Source organism: Camelina sativa, chromosome 17, assembly GCF_030686135.1.
Source record: "Camelina sativa cultivar CO46 ecotype springtype chromosome 17, ASM3068613v1".
In the NCBI taxonomy this organism is placed as follows: domain Eukaryota; kingdom Viridiplantae; phylum Streptophyta; class Magnoliopsida; order Brassicales; family Brassicaceae; genus Camelina; species Camelina sativa.
In genome coordinates, this window is record NC_141896.1 from 18209688 (window position 1) to 18231434 (window position 21747).

The 21747-nt window shown below is 33.0% G+C and overlaps 3 protein-coding genes and 1 long non-coding RNA gene across 9 annotated transcripts; 1 reads left to right on the top strand and 3 right to left on the bottom strand.

Moving 5' to 3' along the window:
- Positions 1-65: 65 nt before the first annotated feature.
- On the bottom strand, positions 66-4092 carry LOC104757119 (U-box domain-containing protein 45). Its single transcript, XM_010479838.3, has 6 exons — positions 3658-4092; positions 3167-3281; positions 2724-2909; positions 2509-2616; positions 1222-2378; positions 66-1033 (listed from the first exon to the last, which is right to left on the bottom strand). Exons 2-6 carry the CDS (start codon positions 3215-3217, stop codon positions 229-231), a joined length of 2307 nt encoding a protein of 768 aa, XP_010478140.1. The 5' UTR covers positions 3218-3281; positions 3658-4092; the 3' UTR covers positions 66-228.
- Positions 4093-5959: 1867 nt separating this feature from the next.
- Positions 5960-9891, bottom strand: LOC104757120 (uncharacterized). 5 transcript variants are annotated; one of them, XR_015587323.1, is made up of 9 exons: positions 9367-9879; positions 9104-9261; positions 8944-8994; positions 8338-8634; positions 8166-8223; positions 7925-8074; positions 7180-7309; positions 6982-7093; positions 6308-6629 (listed from the first exon to the last, which is right to left on the bottom strand). It is a non-coding gene; the product is annotated as an uncharacterized LOC104757120 (long non-coding RNA). The 5 variants fall into 5 exon arrangements; XR_015587321.1 differs by lacking the exons at positions 7180-7309; positions 9104-9261 and adding an exon at positions 5960-6157 and having other exon boundaries at positions 6291-6629; positions 9765-9891; XR_015587320.1 differs by lacking the exon at positions 7180-7309.
- On the top strand, positions 6458-9570 carry LOC104757122 (65-kDa microtubule-associated protein 8). 2 transcript variants are annotated; one of them, XM_010479839.2, is made up of 11 exons: positions 6458-6592; positions 6669-6798; positions 6898-7101; positions 7207-7464; positions 7563-7775; positions 7951-8106; positions 8194-8350; positions 8441-8680; positions 8808-8881; positions 8959-9033; positions 9132-9570. In XM_010479839.2, the coding sequence occupies exons 2-11, from the start codon at positions 6715-6717 to the stop codon at positions 9435-9437; spliced, it is 1767 nt and encodes a 588-aa protein (XP_010478141.1). In that variant the 5' UTR covers positions 6458-6592; positions 6669-6714; the 3' UTR covers positions 9438-9570. The 2 variants fall into 2 exon arrangements, with proteins under 2 accessions (XP_010478141.1, XP_087352368.1); XM_087496242.1 differs by lacking the exon at positions 6458-6592 and having other exon boundaries at positions 6627-6798.
- A 4293-nt stretch (positions 9892-14184) lies between the features above and the next one.
- Positions 14185-15673, bottom strand: LOC104757125 (arabinogalactan O-methyltransferase 1). The gene has a single exon (XM_010479840.3). It carries the CDS (start codon positions 15296-15298, stop codon positions 14429-14431), a length of 870 nt encoding a protein of 289 aa, XP_010478142.1. The 5' UTR covers positions 15299-15673; the 3' UTR covers positions 14185-14428.
- Between the last annotated feature and the right edge of the window lie 6074 nt (positions 15674-21747).

The following is a 21747-nucleotide window of genomic DNA, read 5'->3' on the forward strand; positions in this document are numbered from 1 at the left end:
GATTTATAACAAATTTGTTTTCGCTTCTCATCAAAGTAAAATAACCTACATACAGTACACTGTAATTTGTATAACCCAAAAATCCTTGGATATATAAACTACATAACCTATACAAGCATTTCTTTTTTTGACCTCCAAGACTTTCAAAAAGAGATATTAAGTCTTAAGATGGGAAAAAAAAGTACAACTTTACATGAACTAAAAAGGTAAACAAAAACATCATATGACTCAACACTGGTAAACTGAGAAGCTCTTGCTTTTCCATAGAAAACTGAAAGCTCTTCCCATTTTCTTTCTCGATGCTGATTTACACTGCGGTTTTGACTCTGTTACAGCGGCTGCAGCGACAGAGAATCCACCCTCGGGGCTTGTGACTTCTGTTTGCTGCGGTTCTGTGAGATGGGTTTGATCCCTTTGCCTCAGTTCCCTGAATAGTGTCAGTAGCTTCTGTGCTCTTTCCCTTCCTCGTTGAGTCCCGTTTACAGAAATAGATACCAAAGAAGGTATCACTCCTTCTTGTAATACCATCTGGCTACAGATCTCACTGTGATTGCATAATATCAGAAGCAAAGACACAGCTTGTTCTTGTTCATTTGATTCACCCGTGTCAAGAATGGTGCAGAGATTGCTTACAAGACCAGGTACTGAAACCATCTCGTCTTTTCCTGCCTCGTTCGAAACCAAGTTTAATAGAACAGCTAAGGACTTTTCTGTCCATCGTTGCTCATCACTGACGGTGAGTGATTGAAGCGCGTTTACAATGTCAGCAGATAGAAGGCTGGGGATATTGGGAGGGTAGGTGGATAGGTGAAAAAGGGAGTGAAGGGCATCGACTTTGCACTGGACTTCAGTCTCAGTCCAAAGAAGGTTTACCAAGAAAGGAACTGCCAGACTTGAACCTATTAAGGGCTTTGCTTCTTCAAGACACGAGAGGTTCAGATAGAGTGCGGTCACTGGACCATGTGAATGTGGATTACAGAGCATTTCCTCTAACAGAGGAATCATTCCTGATACTAGCATCAACTCCTTATTCCTGAAATTCCGAAATGAGATGTAGTTCTTTAGTTTGATAAGAATAACCCATATTTGGTAATAACGCTCAACTGAACGTGTATAGCATAGCATATACAAGGCTAACTATACTTATGAGCTTGATCATTGAGAGAAAAATACATGAAATCAATAGAAATGACGAATAGCAATATAGAAATCAAAGGATACCTGTTGTTGTCCACGGCCAAGTTAAAAAGAGCCATGGCTCCAACTTTCTGAGCTGTAGCGTTATTTTCACTAAGAGCTGATCCCAGAAACTGAAGCAATGCTTCAACACACCCATTTTCCCCCATGAGAAATCTGGCCTCCTCGTCATCTTTTAGCAATACTCTTATTTGCTCAACTACTCTACCTTTCTTCCTTAAGGTATCCACTGCACTCAAAGTGGTCAGCAATTCCGTACATCTTTCAACAAGAGTAACTTGATCTTCCTGGTATTCTGATTCACAAGCTTCCTCTTTAATGGTTCCACTCTCTTCCAAAGGAACCACCTTCATATCTTTCAACTTACAAGAACCAACACCTTTTGCTGATCGCGTGTCAGTGGACTCGGACACAGACAGCGCCAGCCTCCAATAGTTCAGGTCTAGAGACTCAGGGGGTCCATCCGGGAGCTGAACTCCATTCTGTTCACACCAGCTAGAAATTAGAGCTTTGACACAGTAATTAGGAGTCAAGCATAGATGAGAGAGCTGCTGGTGAGTTTTGGGACATGTGTTGTGTCCATCGCTAAACCATTTCTCAATACAGATTCTCTCATACGTTTGTCCAGACGCGATGATTACAGGGTCGTACATAAGCTGCAAAGATATCGGACACCTCAATTCTTCTGGCGGAACAGACATCTGCACAGATTTCCTCTGGTTATTGCATGATCTGAAATTGAAGGAACTCAGTTTTGACAGCTGCCGGTCAAAAGCACGACCATGAGTGTCTTCAAGAGAACCCTGAATAGTCGGTGAACAAGGCAATGAACTACTACCCTGTGAATCATTGTCATCCCAGATCTCACTTCTGAATAGCTTTGAGTATTTCCTCATGAGATGTAATAGATAAGCCACAATTGATTCTTTCCTCTTGTCATCCTCCATTCGAGCCCTCTCAATGAGTTTCTTGAGACATCTTCGCTCTGTGAGAGCTGCTCTTGAAGAAGTGATACCTAGTCTAGTAGCCGCTTGATGGAAAACCTCAAGTTCATTATTATCAGATGAGCTCTCAAAATTGCCCCCTTGTTGCAGCAATCCAATGATTTGATCACCAATTTCCTTCTCTGATGGATCAAGTGAAAACTCGGTGTTCTCTAATTCCATCAAAATCTCCAGAAGCTGCAAAGTAGGATATACAGGTTTAAATTTAAAAGCACTCAACTCTAGAGATATCGCTTCTCTGCTTAAGTTCCCCTTCAGTTGCCATGAGAGAAGAAAACAAGATATGGGAACACAAAGAACTAGCTACCTGAGATCCAATAGACTCTTGGACTATATCTTCAACACGCCTAAGGCTATCTATAAGAGAAGATTTCGCCTTCTCAAATTTCAAAACTACTGAATCCCCCGTAATAGCCTACATGTCAAACCAGCTGGTTAGCATTAATCGCAACAACAAGAACTGCACTATTAGTTCTGAAATCTTTAAGACGTAGATTTAAAGAAAAAAAAATAAAAGCTTACCAAATAAAGTTTACTAGATTCAGTGCAATGACGTAAAATGTTCTTCACTTTTTCTAAAACCACGTGAAGTGAACACAAAGCTTGAATCCCAGATTTGCTTCTCGGCCGAGCAGCTTCAAGCGACGGGAAGATAGAGATGATCTTGCAGTAAATCACTGAAAGAGCATTGCACATTTCTCCGTGTAGCTGAAACAAGAATCTGTGTTAGCCACACTACCTTTACACTTGACTTGCAGCCATATAGGTAAGTCGTTTGAACAAAAACACCACAGCTCTTTTTGTTCATCACAGGATAAATCAAACGAAATCACGAACCAGAAAGAGGGTATTAATTGAAACAAAGACGGATACCTATCAACATCTAGATACAGGACACAAGAATTTAATGTCTTAGGGAGAAAATTATTGAAAAGAACCAAAAAAAAAAGTATGATTCAAGATACCTTGGCATCACCAGGAGCAAAGAAGTTTTCTTCAACCTCATTAACATCCATTGCTTCAATAACTGAGCCGTATATAACTTATGTCAACAGCTCTGTCTCGGCTTAGAACTCAATACTACAAGATGAAAAAAAAGCACCCGAATCAGTGAGAAGTTAACAAATAAACCAAGATATAGAAGACAAGCCAGATCAGTGTTTTCTAAAAATGCAAATGTATTATTCCCAGAGAAGTATATATAGGAACAGAGCAAAGAAGACGAAAAAAAAGCAACAAAAGCTGATTAGTTGAGGCATTTCAACAAACAAATAAGATGCAAAACCATCAAAAGCAAAACTCAAAAGGAAGATTCTTGGTTATCAAGAAACAGAGGAAATCAGAACACAAGAACAAAACCCCAAAAACCAATCTGGTTAATTTCCTCTCACACAACCAATACCCAGATGAACACACACACTGAATCGGGTGAAAGAACAGAGGAGCGTAAACGTACCAAAGATGAATCATTTAAACTGCATCTGGCAGAAGTAGTAGACATAATAAAAGAGAAGTCGATCACAAAAACCTCAAAAACAGAGAATCAAAAGAAGAGCATTTTAGTATATAATGAAATGAATTTATAGATATATGGTGTTCGTTTGGGAGATTGCTGGTTCTGGGTAGTTTCTAGGAGGGGTCTGAATTTACAAAAGTTTCTGAGCTTATCAAGGCAAAAAAGAAATTTATCGATCCCAACAATCAGAGAGAAGAGAGAGAGCTTTGGGGCTATGGCTGATACCGATTGGAGATTTTTTTTTCTTTTTTCTTTTTTAGAAGAAAATAAATTAGTGGAATAAAGAAAGGAGAAGGAGAAGTTATTCTCAAGTCAAAATAAAGCCAAAACTTGCGAGTGGCATTTGCAAGCTTGCAAGTACACACCTACAGATTTGTTTTCTTTTTCTTTAATTAATTAATAAATTAATATTTAATTGAGTTCTTTGTTGTAAGAAAAAGATTCTGTTATTCTTTCATTATTTTTTAATCAACTCCACTAATTAGTTTTTCAAATGATTTTGAAAAATTACTAGATTTGTATTAGCAACGGTTATTATTAGGGGACAATTTTTAATTATTAGTTAAAGAAAAAATAGCTTCTTAAGATACTCATAATTGTTTTGGAAAAAGAAAAAGAAAAAAAAAGATACCTAATAATTTCGATGTGATTATTACAGTGTTACCAATTTAAATTTCAAAATGCAAATGTTTATTCTGTTTTACTCCAAATCTTGATTTGAAACTGAAGTTATTATTCTTAGAAACTGTTGATAATTTATTTACCAACAAAAAAAATATGTCATGATAATCTTGATTTTTCTAATTTTATACTAGACAGTTTCTGTTTTTGGTCGACTGGTAGTTGAAAATGAGTAAATAAAATACTAATAAAAATATAAAATACATGATGTTGAATAATAAACAGCTTTTGACATTTTAAACTACACAAAAAAAAACAAAGCATGGAGAAGGCCGAAGGGGGTAACGAGAGGTCCAATTTTCACCGACAATAACGTTTTCTATATTGTGACAAAACACGTCTTTATTTATTTATTAAAAAAAATTTCGTCTAAATCAATTTAAGTAAAGGTTCACCTATGTTGACGAGGACCTGTGGGCCAGTGGTCTAACCAGTCCCTTTGGCTGTCTCTCTGTCACCGTGTTCGAGAGTCGGTCGTCTCTCGGCTGGAAAAAAAATGAAAGAAGAAAGAAGAGTCTGTTTCTAAGCTCAGCCAGCCATCTGTTTATTTTTTAAGCACATGTGTAATGAAACTGTTGACAATGATCATTCGATGTCACAAAGATGACGACTAGTAAAATGTTAATAAACAAGAAATAACTAAATTTCAAATTAATTTGTGGTAATTCGTAGTATGTTTTTTTTTTTCTTTTTTTTAGTTGCCCAGTGTTAAGTTTAAATGTTGCTTTAAGCGAAATAGAAGAAGCAAATAATGTAAACAAGTGTTTGAATTTGTGTAAGAGGGAGAGAGTTATAAGGAGATTGCCGACTTCGACGGCCGACACGCGCCGACAATACATGCATATGTCGGCTATTCAGATCTACATTAATAAATATCCTAAATCACATTACAATAATACCTTACTAATATTCTTTGAATCTTCTTTATTAATTTTTGTTTTTAATGTTTTTTTCTATAAATTATTTGTTGTAAACCATGTTCGCTTTTTTTCAAAAAATATTCTACCCCAAATATTGTAGTGATTATACATTATTTCTTCAATGTTCTGATTATAAAAACTAAAATAACTCAGTTATAATATTGAAATTTTGTAAAGGCTATCATTGTCGTCTTAGAAAACAAATTATTTGAATGATCACTAATAAAATCACAAAATTTGTTGTTAAATAAATTTTGAAACAACCATTTCACTAATAATGACACATACATCATACTAATAAATTTGTGAGTTTGGGTCTTGGGCAGGAGAAGCTGACAATCCTTTAAAAAAAAGTTTGGTACATTTTAGTGTTATATATCGTTACTTCGACTGAAAGAGTACTATTATATTTGTTAATTAGTTGAAGATCTCCTCTTCTTATTTATTCAAGAGACGTATCAAATAAGTCATTATAAAGTACTCTCGGAAAATTGTCCACGAGTAACAATTTAAACCTCAGATGTAGTCAATGATAAATATAATTATAAAATGGTTGCTAAAAAAATTAAATTTTATAAATGTCATTCACACAAACGGAAATATGCAAGGACAGCTTAGTATGCTATGCAAGGACAGGTTGATCTGGTATTTAAAGACATCCATCTTACTCAAAACAAAAAAAAATTATAAACTTATTGGTCAATATGGTCACAAGGAGTCTTCGTAAATAAATTTTCACTAGTTTGATACAACAATATAAAAGAGCTTCGAAGTTCTTTTTCTTAGTGTTGCCCCAAATATTCTTGAAACTTTTACATTTTCAAGATTTGGTAGTCACACTGCGAAGGAAAATCAGAATACTTATCACTTATGTTTATATGAAAAAGGCAAGTTACTTGATGAAATCAAATTAATCATACGAGAATGAGAGCATCTCTATATCTTACTTTGTAAGAACAAGGAGAAACTTACTTTTGTAAGAAGGCACATGGTGAAGAATCACACAGTCGATCTCGATAAGTAAAAAAGTTAGCACTAGAGGTTTTGCTTAGGAATCAAGTTTTGTATGGTATATAAAAAAAAAAAAACATCTCTCTCTGGCTTTTGATACAGAAGAAGCAAACGCATCAGCACAAAAGCGACTCCTAAACTTTACCAAATTCAGATGAAGACGAGAGAGAGAGAAAGAGAAAGAGACCTAAAACTGAAGAATCAAAAGAGGAGGAGGGAGATGCGGATGAGCCTTCACTTAAACTGGAAGCTTCTGTAGCAGAGTATGTGTCACTTTCACACTTGTCTTCAAAGCAAAACCTACACCAATAGCACAAACTCTCATAACTGAGTTTCCAGGTGAAAAAGAAAGAAAAAAAACATTGGAGAATTCATCCATCTGAAGATGGGTTCCCTTCAGACACCTATAGGAATGAGAAGCTCATCTCTGTTAGATACATCCTGCGGTTATTTGCTCAGAGAGTTACAGGCAAGTTTGTTTAACCTTGCTTTCTATTTTTATTTGAAGTAGAAATGGTTCATAATAAGAGTATTTTGATAGATAGATGGTCAATGTTTTTGTACACAGATGATATGGGATGAAGTTGGAGAAGATAAGTTTGAGAGAGAGAAAGTGTTGCTTGATATAGAGCAGGAATGTGTTGAGGCTTACCGGAGAAAAGTTGACCAGGCCAATGTTTCGAGGTCTCGTCTACATCAAGAGCTGGCAGAATCTGAAGCCGAACTCACTCACTTTCTTTTGTGCCTCGGTGAAAGATCAGTACCTGGAAGGGTAATTTTTCATTCTTTAATATCCACTGTGAAGCAAAGGTTATTCAGTAACGAAACTGTAGACTAATTCCTAGATAACTTTGTTGTCATTTAATTCTCTACACAGCCAGAGAAAAAGGGAGGAACACTGAGGGAGCAGCTGGATTCTATCGCGCCTGCACTACGTGAGATGAGGCTGAGGAAAGACGAGAGAGTGAAGCAGTTCAGAACTGTCAAAGGGGAGAGTCAGAAAATATCAGCAGAAATAGCAGGTAGATTGACATATGAAGACTCTACTAGAAAGATAACCATAGATGACAATGATCTTTCTGATAAGAAACTCGAGGAATATCAGAACGAACTGCATAGACTCAATGATGAGAAGGTACATTAGTAATATCCAAATTGGAAAATGCCTTGCTTTTACTTATCAGCAGTTTTGGCTTATCAAACATGTTATCTTTGATTGTTTTGTCACACAAGAATGAGAGACTACAGAAGGTTGAAATATACATATGCGCCATTCGAGATCTATCAGCTACATTGGGAACAGAAGCATCAATGATCATAACAAAGATTCACCCAAGCCTGAACGACCTTTATGGAATATCCAAAAACATCAGTGATGATGTCTTAAAAAAGCTCAATGGCACTGTTGTCTCTCTCGAAGAGGAAAAGCACAAACGCCTTGAAAAGGTTAAAGCTAATTAGACATGTTTTAATTTTCATTGTCTAGCATTTCTTTTGGAACATAGCTTAACAATTACTCTGAAACACAAACCAGTAAAGATAGACTCACATTAATCAAAGAAAAAAAAGGTGGAACCAAGATATTGTTATCTAACCTTCTAAGACATCTTACAAATGGCAGCTTCACCATCTTGGTAGAGCTTTATCCAACCTATGGAATCTAATGGATGCATCTTTTGAAGATCGTCAAAAGTTTTCTCACGTCATTGATTTATTGTCATTCGCTCCATCAGACGTGTGTGCTCCTGGCAGCATAACATTGGACATAATTCAGCAGGTAAGTATATAATGATGTAGCAGAAAGGATCCATACCAGTGATAGATTATGTTGACCACCTTTTCATTTGTGCAAATTTTTCCCAAGGCTGAGGCTGAAGTCCAAAGACTAGATCAACTGAAAGCAAGCAGAACCAAAGAACTTTTCTTCAAGAAGCAAAAGGAACTAGAGGAGACATGCAACATATCGCATATGGAGACTCCATCAACTGAAATGGGAAATATAACAAACCTTGTAGACTCTGGTGAGACAAACTGTAGCTTTCTGCAACTTATGTGTCTCTTTATTACATATGTCAAACTCAATGCAGAGTTTCAATTCTCTTATCTTAAAGGGGAGATTGACCATGTCGACCTTCTCACCACCATGGATGAAAAGATAGCAAGAGCAAAGGAAGAAGCAGCAAGTAGAAAAGGAATAATTGAAAAAGTTGATAGGTGGATGTTAGCTCGTGATGAAGAGCGCTGGCTAGAAGACTATAACCAGGACGAGAATCGATACTCAGTAAGTCGAAATGCTCATCGAAACCTAAGGAGAGCAGAACGGGCACGCATAACAGTCAGCAAAATCACAGGTAATATTAAGCAGTTCCTTCGGATCCAACACTAACAAAGCTACTAATAACATTTGGACATGAACATGCATTTTCTCAACTTAAGAAGGAAACCACACACTAACCATACTTATGATATTCCCACTAGGACTAGTGGAGTCAATATTGTCCAAGACTAAGAGCTGGGAAGCAGAAAGACAAAAAGTCTTCTTGTACGATGAGGTAACAAACACAACTTTATGCGTTTGTGAATAAGAAACTCTAAATTAGATAGAATAAATCACCTGTTAGTTCTTCAGGTACCTCTTCTCTCAATGATACAAGAATATAATAATCTGAGGCGGGAAAAAGAGGTGGAGAAGCAAAGACTCAGGGTTAGTCTTCTCATAAATCATATAAAATTCATGAATAATCGTAACTGTACAAGCAATAAAACATCTTAACTAGAAAATGGTTGACAATAAAAATGCAGGAAATGAAGAAGATGATTATTCCACAAGCAGTGGCAGAGCCAGATAACTTTTATATGGCAAGGCCAGCTAGCAGCAATCGTCGAATAACAAATAGAAGCATCAATGGTAGATATGGCAGCAGCACAAGTCCTATGAACGGAATGTATTCAGGAGGATTCAACAATACTAGTAATTACACAGCACTTGGCACATCTATAAGAAGAGAAAACAGAAAGAGCAAGGCGTCAAAAATACCAGTCCTTAGGCTTAATCGTGACGAGACAAGTTCAGTTGTATCACTGTTTTCAGGTCCATTGTCTCCTTGAGAGAAAACTTCAGTTCTATATGACTTTTCACATTCAAAAATAAAAGTATATTTCCCTGTATAACCAAACCAAGACTTTTGGAAACTGTGTGTTTTATTTATGAAACTAATCTTGAGGCTTCGAGCCTCCTCCACCTCCACTTCCACAAATTCATATATTCATGGATTGTGCTAGCTCCCACAAGCCACAATGCTTTAACAGTGGTAAAAATTTCGACATTTTCCAGGGATTGATTTATTAGACTTGACTTTTGGGTAAATATTTGATAATACCCAATGTAAGGGGGGCAAGAGTAATTAACTAACTGGTTCGAGAATGAAATGATACCTGTAGACTCTGTAGTCAATCTGCGTCAGCGTCACTACGCGACAGCTTCATACCGACGCTGATCTGGGGGTGGCGTGAACGATCCACCGTCTTGAGTTTTGGAATTGTCTCCGTTAATTAATACTATAAAGGGAAAAATCCCAAAAAAAACACCAACTATTTAATATTTACCAGAAAAAAACATGAACTTTTTTCGTTGCCAGAAAAATACGCAGACTATTTTTTAGTTGATAAAAAATACACGAACTATTATTTTTTTCCAGTTTCTCCTCGTCTCCGTTACAATCGTTAACGGTATTGTGACAGCGTTACTATTTTTGAAAAAAGTTCTAGAAAAAAACACAAACTATTTATTTTTTGCCAGAAAAATACATGAACTTTTTTTTTGGTCTGAAAAATACATAAATTTCATTTCTGATTTTTCCATTAACAATGTTAGAGATCATAACTCATAACTTTCTCTACTCTCTTGAACTTCATTCAAGTTTTCATTACTATTTAGGATAACTAAATTCAAGAACAAAAATACACAAATAGATTAATCGATTTCCAAATTTCTCAATTAGTGTTATTTTTGGATTTATACTGACTTTACAAATTTTGAAACTTCATCAACACTTCTTTAAAATTTTATGATATCTCTACCTTTGTAGACCTTTGTATACATTTCAAAAAATATTCATCTCTTTAGTTTGGTACCTTTAATGATGCTTATAGCCAGTGTAAATCATTAAATGGGCTGGTGTACGCAAACTTGATCGAGATTGTAGATTATAGCCATTTTGTGGGACATCAACTCTTGTAACCTAACCAGATTCACTATTTATTTATGCAAAAACAATACTAATTGAGAAATTTGGAAATCAATTAACCTAATTATGTATTTTTGTTCTTGAATTTAGTTATAATAAATAGTAGTAAAACTTGTATGAAGTTCAAGAGAATAGAGAAAGTTATAATCTCTAACATTGTTAGTGGAAAAATAAGACATGAAAATTATGTATTTTTCACGCAAAGAAAAAAAAATTCATGTATTTTTCTGGCAAAAAATAAATAGTTTGTGTTTTTTTCTGGAACTTTTTTCAAAAATAGTAACGCCGTCACAATACCGTTAACCGTCGTAACGGAGAGGAGGAGAAAATGAAAAAAAATAATAGTTCGTGTATTTTTTATCAAGTAAAAAATAGTTTGTGTATTTTTCTGGCAACGAAATAAGTTCATGTTTTTTTCTGGCAAATATTAAATAGTTAGTGTTTTTTTGGGGAATTTTCCCAAAAATCCCAAAAAAAACACCAACTATTTAATATTTGCCAGAAAAAAACATGAACTTTTTTCGTTGCCAGAAAAATACGAAAACTATTTTTTAGTTGATAAAAAATACACGAACTATTATTTTTATCCAGTTTCTCCTCGTCTCCGTTACAACCGTTAACGGTATTGTGACAGCGTTACTATTTACTATTTTCGAAAAAAATTCCAGAAAAAACACAAACTATTTATTTTTTGCCAGAAAAATACATGAAATTTTTTTTTGGTCTGAAAAATACATAAATTTCATTTCTGATTTTTCCATTAACAATGTTAGAGATCATAACTCATAACTTTCTCTACTCTCTTGAACTTCATTCAAGTTTTCACTACTATTTAGGATAACTAAATTCAAGAACAAAAATACACAATTAGATTAATCGATTTCCAAATTTATCAACTAGTGTTATTTTTGGATTTATACTGACTTTACAAATTTTGAAACTTCATCAACACTTCTTTAAAATTTTATGATATCTCTACCTTTGTAGACCTTTGTATACATTTCAAAAAATATTCATCTCTTTAGTTTGGTACCTTTAATGATGCTTATAGCCAGTGTAAATCATTAAATGGGCTGGTGTACGCAAACTAGATCGAGATTGTAGATTATAGCCATTTTGTGGGACATCAACTCTTGTAACCTAACCAGATTCACCATTTATTTATGCAAAAACAATACTAATTGAGAAATTTGGAAATCGATTAACCTAATTATGTATTTTTGTTCTTGAATTTAGTTATAATAAATAGTAGTGAAAACTTGTATGAAGTTCAAGAGAATAGAGAAAGTTATGATCTCTAACATTGTTAGTGGAAAAATAAGACATGAAAATTATGTATTTTTCAGGCAAAGAAAAAAAAAATCATGTATTTTTCTGGCAAAAAATAAATAGTTTGTGTTTTTTCAGGAACTTTTTTCAAAAATAGTAACACCGTCACAATACCGTTAACCGTCGTAACGGAGAGGAGGAGAAAATGAAAAAAATAATAGTTCGTGTATTTTTTATCAACTAAAAAATAGTTTGCGTATTTTTCTGACAACGAAATAAGTTCATGTTTTTTTCTGGCAAATATTAAATAGTTAGTGTTTTTTTGGGGAATACACGAACTATTATTTTTTTCCAGTTTCTCCTCCTCTCCGTTACGACTGTGACGGCGTTACTATTTTTGAAAAAAGTTCCAGAAAAAAAACACAAACTATTTATTTTTTGCCAGAAAAATACATGAACTTTTTTTTTGGTCTGAAAAATACATAAATTTCATTTCTGATTTTTCCATTAACAATTTTAGAGATCATAACTCATAACTTTCTCTACTCTCTTGAACTTCATTCAAGTTTTCACTACTATTTAGGATAACTAAATTCAAGAACAAAAATACACAATTAGATTAATCGATTTCCAAATTTCTCAATTAGTGTTTTTTTTGGATTTATACTGACTTTACAAATTTTGAAACTTCATCAACACTTCTTTAAAATTTTATTATATCTCCACCTTTGTAGACCTTTGTATACATTTCAAAAAATATGCATATCTTTAGTTTGGTACCTTTAATGATGCTTATAGCCAGTGTAATTATTAAATGGGCTGGTGTACGCAAACTTGATCGAGATTGTAGATTATAGCCATTTTGTGGGACATCAACTCTTGTAACCTAACCAGATTCACCATTTATTTATGCAAAAACAATACTAATTGAGAAATTTGGAAATCGATTAACCTAATTATGTATTTTTGTTCTTGAATTTAGTTATAATAAATAGTAGTGAAAACTTGTATGAAGTTCAAGAGAATAGAGAAAGTTATGATCTCTAACATTGTTAGTGGAAATATAAGAAATGAAAAATTATGTATTTTTCAGGCAAAGAAAAAAAAATTCATGTATTTTTCTGGCAAAAAATAAATAGTTTGTGTTTTTTTTTCTGGAACTTTTTTCAAAAATAGTAACGCCGTCACAATACCGTTAACCGTCGTAACGGAGAGGAGGAGAAAATGGAAAAAAATAATAGTTCGTGTATTTTTTATCTACTAAAAAATAGTTTGCGTATTTTTCTGGCAACGAAATAAGTTCATGTTTTTTTCTGTCAAATATTAAATAGTTAGTGTTTTTTTAGGGAATTTTCCAATACTAGAAATGTTTTAAATAAAATATTATTATTGCATTGGTTTTTATGTGTTAAACTTGTCTGGTGGTTTAGAGAAAAAGATTCATAGAAAAAAATTTGAGAATCACCAGAAAAATGAGAGAAAAATTAGAAAAATACTTTCTCATCAGTCACATTTTAAACAATGGAATGAAATTATTTTTCATTGAATTCTTTTGTCTTTCCGTATTGTCAACTTTTTTTCCTTTATTTTCAAAAGAAAATAAATATAGTATACGCATAAGTACAGACTTCTTTTTAAAATTCTAACCTGTAAACACCTCTTATTTTCTCTGTCTCCATTACTCTAATACCACATTAGACACATCCAATTATAATATGTATTACCCTTACTACATAAGTAAATTCTTTTTGTCTTTGCTATGTCTAATAAAACCCTATTAACAAAAGTAGATATTAGAAAACGCAAAATGCATATTTTAAAGTTAAAACATAAAAAGACATTAATGTCCATGGTTTTGGTTACAAGAGAACAGATTAAGGTGACTGTTTGGGTTTATACGTAAACGTTAAAATCTACAGACTACTATTAAAAGTAGATATTAGATGACACCACTTGTATGTATTTCCGCGAGATCTAATATTGGTAAAACGTCCACATCGCAACTTGTACATTTTTTTGAAAAAGAGAAAATTCCTTGGGGTTCTGCTGATTAAAAAATTCAACACACAATTTAACGAGAGATTCTTGTCGTCATATCTATTTTCCTTTTCATTACTTTTTAAAGGTAGTAAAAATCGCAAAAGACTCAAAAAAAAAAAAAAAAACTCGTATAGGAAACAAATATCCAATATATACCTTTCGTGCGAGACGTCAGACGAAGAAAAGTCTGAGTCACCAGCTCACCTCACCTCACCACATGGACTACTATATAGAGTTCAAATCTAGACTAGTAAGCATTTAAAAGTCTTAGATTTTTTTTAAGTTTCCTACAAGATATATAAATCTCTAATTATTACCATATATATATGATAAAAATGTGATACATATATAATGCCCGATGCAATCGGTGGGAAACTCCACAGTAACTAAAAATAACGAAACACGAGATGTAGATCCAAAACTGTCGGGACTAAATCAAGAAATAAGTGAACCCTATGTTGTAAATAAGATTCCTCAAATAAGTAAGAAAAGGGCAAAAGAGGCAAAATAAAAGAAAAGGGAAGTGGGATACGTGTCACAATCTTAGCAAAACCTATAATCACCGGCGTCAACCGTAGCGTTCGCAGCCACCGGAGGAATAGCGAAATGCCATAACCTCCCGGCGGCGTTGACTCTGTACTTCCTGCATAAAAACTCCTCCGCGAAAGTCTTCTCTACCCTCCGGTTAACGTCGTGCAAGAACACGTGGGTGACTCCAGGTTTCTTCCGGTTCCTAGCCATAACCGCCGCCGAGAAAATCGCCGCCATTCTTCCCGGAGCTTCAGCGAAGTAACCTTTAGGAGCATCGACCATCAACAGATCCCACTCTGTATCGTAGAACTCATCGGGTAGTCCCGTGAGAGCGAGCTTGCACTTCTCGTTTCCCCGGAGATAAGACTTCGCCGGGAAACAGCTAGGCTCCTTCTTGTACGAGCGTAGAAGCGAATCGGCTTGCTGGAGCTGCGTCCTGTAACGCACGTGATGCGCACGCAAGAACGGAGAGTCTTTGGTCACTTTCTGGAACCATTCAAGATCTTCTTCCAAGAACAAGGTTTTGCCGCGTGGATTCAAAGAAGCCCACATGAGCGAGTCACGGCCGAGACCGAACACGAGGAAGTTAGCAGGAGCTAGCTTTTTCAAGATGTTGAAAGAGATCGAGATCTCGGCCATGTTCTGTTGCGGGACGACGGTGGATGTAGCGTAGTGGACGATCGCTTGAAGCTGGATCGGTGTGGCTTCGTATTCAGCAGCCGCGGCAACGGCTCGGCTTTTGGCGCTCGCGGTGGAGCAGAGGAAGAGAGTCTCGTCTGCGGCTCGTATGAAGCTTGTGAAGAGCAAAGCACCGCCTACTAAACCGGCTAGTAAAACGCCGGTGATGATCCATCGTTTCTCCGATGGGATTAACGTGTTCATCTTCTTATTTCAATCTCAGATCTGATTTAATCTTTTTATTTTTAGTTTTATTTTGTGGTTTTTGGTCGTTGAGAGACCTCGGATGAGAAAAATAGCAATGTGAAGAGGATTGGTCATCGGGGGACTGAATAGGGAATTGGGATATTATTTCTTGGAGATGGTCTGGTTAAATGACACGTGTTCATATCCGACCACTGAAGTAGCTTTGGCTTAAGTGGATGATATGAGCAAGACACGTAGTAACTGTGGATTATTCGAATTTTGAAAGAGAAAAAAATATCTGTGGCATATGTTATTTTATTGGAGTATGGGTTGTCGTGCCCACTTTGGTTTAGGAAAGATAACGATTAATAATAATAACAAGATCGTTCATATGCCAAATATGTCCAATGTCCATACTCCATTACCGTTTCAGTTGTTTTCGTGCCAATACATATACTGGGTACGTAATCATTCAATCTACTGGTTTATCGATGGAGCACGGTTAATTTGTTTAACAACTTATTTATTACATGAATTTTGTGGATTTAGTTACCTGATATTCTTTTAATTTCATATTATAATTTAGCCAAAAGATAGTTATTATGAAATGGGGGGGGGGGGGGGGGGGCATATTGTTTAAGCAACTTCATGCAACCTAATTAAACACTTCTCAATGTTGTTTCCTTGTAAGAGGTAAGATCCTATTTTTTTTCCTACTATATTCGTGGGCACCTTTAATATTCAAATGTTCGCTATTCTAGAACAAAGAACCCAGTATTATTTTGTTAAGTTTTTGTATCCAGCCAGTTTCTGAGCTCAAAATGAAAAAAAAAAAAAAAAAAGTATAATGTCCAAGACTAATTTTTGGATTCATTGGCCGGTTGAGTCGTTTATGAGGGATACTCATGTACAGATGTCAGTATTGATGGATTTAATTATGTTCGTCGCAAACACGTTGACAGTTTGGGAGTGAACAACATTTTAATAGTTTAGTGGCCTTTATAGTGTTTAATTTATTTAATTTCACTGTACATAATTTTAATTTTTATCGACCAATATTACTGAACGCTAGTGAAGATAAATTACAGCCGATGAGTAAAAAAACTTGCATTAGGTACATACAAAAGTCTATATTAATAGTATAACATAAAGAAATTGATTATGAAATACTGTAAGCAGAAATCAGAATATATCTATTCTCTACATAAATATATTTTCAAGCAAAAAAACAAAAAATATATATATATATTCAAGCAGAAAAAAAAAATATATATATATATATATATATTCAAGCAAAGCCCATTTTTTTTTTTTTTACAACAAGAAAACAAAATTGGCTCAAGCAAAGCCCATTTTATATAACCAATTATAAGATACAGTTTGTGCTATTTAAATATTTACTTAAAGTTTACGATAAATTTTGGATACAGAATATACAACTATCGTAGGAAAAAAAAACACAATGTATATATATATATATCTTATTATATAAAGCTTGATGTCAAATTTACTCATTAACAAGATTGTGACACGTGTCAAATTTACTCATTAACAAGATTGTGACACGTGTCAAATTTACTCATTAACAATATAAACCTTTTGTTTTCTTTAAATTTGTGAAAATCATCTGCAACATTTCTTTGATTGTTAGATTTCAAATTTTAATTTGTATATATTCTAATGATTATAGTATGTGTGTTAATTTTAAAACTATAGTATGTGTATTGACACACATTATAGTATGTGTATTGACACACATTATAGTATGTGTGTCAATACATTCAAAGTTCTCAGTTTGAGAATGTTTTGATTAATTAGTGAGTTTAACATATATGAATGAGTTATTTTTTTATTAAAAATATACAATGATGCGAAGTTACATATATATTTAGTACACTTTCTTTTCACTCTCTCCATAATTACTATGGGGAAACAGTTTTGGGTGTTCTTAGAGTAAAAATATTATGAAAATAAGTAAGATCATTAGTTTAGATATTTTGTTAAGAAGTTTGTTATTGGGAGAACATGTTTAAGATCATAAGATTTAATAATATAATAATCTTAAACATATTACATTTATAAAAACTTTAAAAATAACATTTAAATTGCAAACTTATAAAACTTTTACTAAAATTCAAAATACAATACCAAATTTTTATGAAACAAAAAAACATTAAAGATAAAAAAAAAAACATATTACTTGATTAAAACACACAAACATTTTATTTAATTAATACATAGTTTAATGTCCAAATTTATTCCATATATTCTCAATCAAATCCTCTTTTAATTTGTGAAAATTGTTTGCATTCACAGCTTGCCACATCATCTTAGAACTGAGCCAAAATCAGTTCTACATCAAGAACCAAAAAAGTGTTCTATGGGCACTGTTCAATATATTTATCATTTTATTGTGCTAAGAACACCCAAACTGTTCTGCCAATGCAGATGGGATTATCTAGATTTGCAAAGATTAAACCTTTTAAAACTCGACCAAAAAGAAACCAGATGTGTACATATATGAACAATGTTTGTGTATTAAAATTTTAAACTAAATGAAAAAAGATAAAAAGAAGTTTACACATTAAAATAAAAGTGAACCTGATATTAAACAGCACCAACCTTGATGATATCCCCTTGATGTAGATGATGAAGCATGATACTTGTCATTGTCATGCATATAATGCACTTGTGGTATTAGAGGGGGGGGGGGGGTGCGCATGTATGGGTTTCCAGTAATGTAGAATGTAGAAAGCTGAGTCATGGTTGTTTACAAGGGCATATCTATGCAACCGCCATTTAGATCCGTCGACAGGAGGGAACCTAAGTCTGAATACTTTTCTCACGTTATTATCATACATCTGATTTTTTACTGATTACTTTTATTGTTAAATTTAAAATACTAACCAATATAATATTGTTTGCCAAAAAAAAAAACCAATATAATATTATCTCATATGATGCTCATATTATTTTTTAATTAAAATTTTAACTCTAATCTATGAAGAAGTGAATTATGGTTTTACGATGAAACAGATAGTTAAATGTGATTACTAAACTGAATGCCTAACGATGAAATTTATTTTAGATTAAAAAATTTTCAAATATTAATATTTATCATTTTTTAAAAAAAATATTTAACACATGTGTTATTGAAATGAATATGTTAAAACAAAAGATAATTTGAAATAAAATTATAATTTATAGGAATGAATTTTCTGTTATTTGATAAGAATGCTTCTATATCTTTATATATGTTTTTATTTTATAAATTTTACTCATTTAAAATTGATTATGACATGAGGTAAAATTAGTACTTATGAGATAACAACATAACAAATATATCTTAAATAATGTTGATTCAGTTTTTTTGCAAATTATATTCTGTTAATTTATATTTGTATTTTTAATTCTTACTAAGATATAGATTTTATATGATGTATTAATTGTGTTTGATATAAAATATTTTGTTCTATGCATTAAGATGAAATGTATAATTAAACTTAAAATATGGTTTATTATGATGGTATAGATATTTAAATGGTACTCTCGGTCCTATAAGAGTTTTTGGGTAAAAATACAAAGATTAATAAACAATAGATATCATGTCATTTGTAAAATTTCAACTAATAGAAAAATATACTGCATAGTTCAAATATTCATAAATTGTTATATTAATTAAGTTGTACATAGAAATTGAGAAAATATTATAAAACAGAGCAAAAAAAACCTTAAAACTCTTATATAATGGAACTGAGAGAGTATTAAAATGAAATATGAGGGGTTTGTATTCAATATTAAAATGTTACAAAATAAAATCTAAAAACATGTATTTTACTACTTAACTATTCTCAATAATTTTTTATTTTATAACGCGGGCCTGGTCTAGTATATATATAAATAGAAGTTATAAGAAAAAGACAAAAGAAACTTCAATGATTAGCATAGGCTTTTTAATTTATTAATTTAATAACAGTGTATTTCATAAGATTTTTTAAAATACATGATTACATAACATAGACTTTGTAAATTTTATACAAATCAATTAACTAAAATATATGTTGCTCTACTTCAAAATGAGTTATTTACTTATTTGGCAAGAACTCTCTGATTGAATAACTTATGCCTTAACCAAAACCAAAGTTGCTCTTAATTTTTTGAATTATTTGAATCAAAGCTCGGACGGGTTGGTTAAGGAAGTGAAATCGGTTTATAACCAGAGAGTTCATTACTTAGCGTTACATTAAAATGAGTTATTTGTAACTGCCTCTTTTTGTTCAATTTGTGTTCAAGTTTTTATATGGGTTGTTATTACCTCTTGTGTTAATAGCTCATGCTTGTGGCTGTTTGTTGAAATCATCATATATATATAAAAGTAAGATTTTACTCTCTCTTTATTGGTCCATTTGACATTTAATTTCTAAAAACATAATATTTATTTTCACTTAAATACTACAAATTAATCCATACTTCAAATTTACACTTTAATACTAAATTGTAACTGAAATTAAACAAAATATGAATTGACTATTTTTTTTCTCCATTCATTTTCAATTAAACCCACTTTAGATTATAATTGTAACTCATCTAATTAAATTATTAAAAAAGTAACTTGTATCACTTGAAATCCTATAAATAATCATTTTAATGGACGAATTCTTAAGGCATCTTTCCAGCAAATCACTGTGAAGAGACAATAGATTGTTCCGTTAACCAACCCATTTTTTATTATTAAAAGAGAAGTACAAATTTAAAAATGTCCAAAATGTTTAACTTAATTACTCAAATTGTCACTGAATTATTAATAAAGAGAAGCTTAATTGATATTGAGAAGGGTAAATAGTGCTAATTTTACCAAAAAAAATTATATAATTAATTTAAGGATGCTTATATATAATTACTAATAATGGCTTAGTACTAGTATTTCCATACGGATATTTCATTTACATTTAAGAAAATATCCATATGGAATAAAAAAACCTAAGATACAATATTCCAACAACAATTACCAAACAAATCTTAGCAACAGCTCTAAAGTGATGTTCATGAATCATATATCTACAGTATATCCATTTTTCATATTTAAGAAACTTTAACAAAAACCAGATTAATACATTAAATCAATTAAAAATAAAGATTTAAAAATATATCGCTTATTTAATGGAGCCGGTTTAATTAATAATAAATTATTAACTATTAAACATGTGGTAGTTCAAAGATAACAAATTAAAATTAGATTATTTATAATGTAATGATATATCCTCTTTAAAATTATTTTATTTATTTTTAATAATAGTTTTAAAACAATAATTAATTTAAAAATATTTGAACTAAATATGGTGGCTAATCCATAAATCCACTTACATTAGTGGGACGCGTTTGTGTTTCATATATGCTACTAGCAGATCAAACGGATCATCCTATCAGCGGAGGTCAAATTATTATGACCCATCACATGTGAGTCTAATGGAACTCCGCTTTGATATTATAAATGCAACAACTGACTAACGATATTTATAATTTACAACTATATTACAATTTAAAAATGTATTTTTAAAATTGTAAAAATTATATAGTAAATCAAAATTTAGCATTTGAAAACAAAAACATATTTTTGCTTTGTACCGCGAGTTTAATCGTAATTGAGAATATGAAGTGTGGATTTAGTTTTAGATGATGAACCATAAAGAAGCTTTAAATTTTTTGAAGCAGAAGTGGAAACCACCAACGCTCAAGACATAGCCGACTGATAAAAGGTAGATATGGAAACTGTAACATCCGCAAACCAATTATTGGTTTTCTGAGATGGGTGTCGATCGACACCAAGGTGGTGTCGGTTAACACCAATGTTATTTGGTTCGATTAGATTGTTTTAATTGGCGACTTTTGACCGGTTTGGTTTAAAGAAACCATTGAACCGAGATATAAAAGGGAGAAAACGACATAGGTCGTGTTTTTGGTGTTTGTCTTGCCTTTTTTAGAGAAAACAAAGAGAGAAAATTGTTCTTGAGGTTCTAGAGAGAGATTGTGAGATTTCAAGGCTTTGTGGGTGAGATTTTGCTGTGGGAGTGAGGATTCAAGGCTAGGAACGTGTGGGAAGCTTGCTGCGAGTGTGGATTCGTCAGTGTTTGTCAGAATCTTCCTGCAGAGAGGTGAGTGCATGACTATGGCTAATCTAAGCCTGTGATTCCTTGTTCTTGCTTGTTTGTTGCTGTGTTTGTGTGTTTTTCTTGATGGGATTGATTGCTACAGGTTCCTACGGATGTATATGGCTTGGGTCACGAGTATTGGACGATTTGGTGGAGTTGGGAGCGAGATTTGACTCTCGGCTTCGCGGTTGCAGAGGGAGTGTCGATCAACACCAATTGGTATCGGTTGACACTAGTGAAGCAGCATCGATCGACACTGTGGGGTAGTGTCGGTCGACACCATGAGCCAGTGTCGGTCGACACTTGGCTGGTGTCGGT

Bases quoted from the DNA above. Each gene is read 5' to 3' on its own strand.
- LOC104757122 (XM_010479839.2), top strand. From the start codon at position 6,715: ATGGGTTCCCTTCAGACACCTATAGGAATGAGAAGCTCATCTCTGTTA. The intron at 7,102-7,206 runs GTAATTTTTCAT...TTCTCTACACAG, and splicing joins AAAGATCAGTACCTGGAAGG to CCAGAGAAAAAGGGAGGAAC. The intron at 7,776-7,950 runs GTTAAAGCTAAT...TACAAATGGCAG, and splicing joins AGCACAAACGCCTTGAAAAG to CTTCACCATCTTGGTAGAGC.
- LOC104757125 (XM_010479840.3), bottom strand. From the start codon at position 15,298: ATGAACACGTTAATCCCATCGGAGAAACGATGGATCATCACCGGCGTT.
- LOC104757119 (XM_010479838.3), bottom strand. From the start codon at position 3,217: ATGGATGTTAATGAGGTTGAAGAAAACTTCTTTGCTCCTGGTGATGCC. The intron at 2,910-3,166 runs GTATCTTGAATC...TTCTTGTTTCAG, and splicing joins TTGCTCCTGGTGATGCCAAG to CTACACGGAGAAATGTGCAA. The intron at 2,617-2,723 runs GTAAGCTTTTAT...TTTGACATGTAG, and splicing joins AATCTAGTAAACTTTATTTG to GCTATTACGGGGGATTCAGT.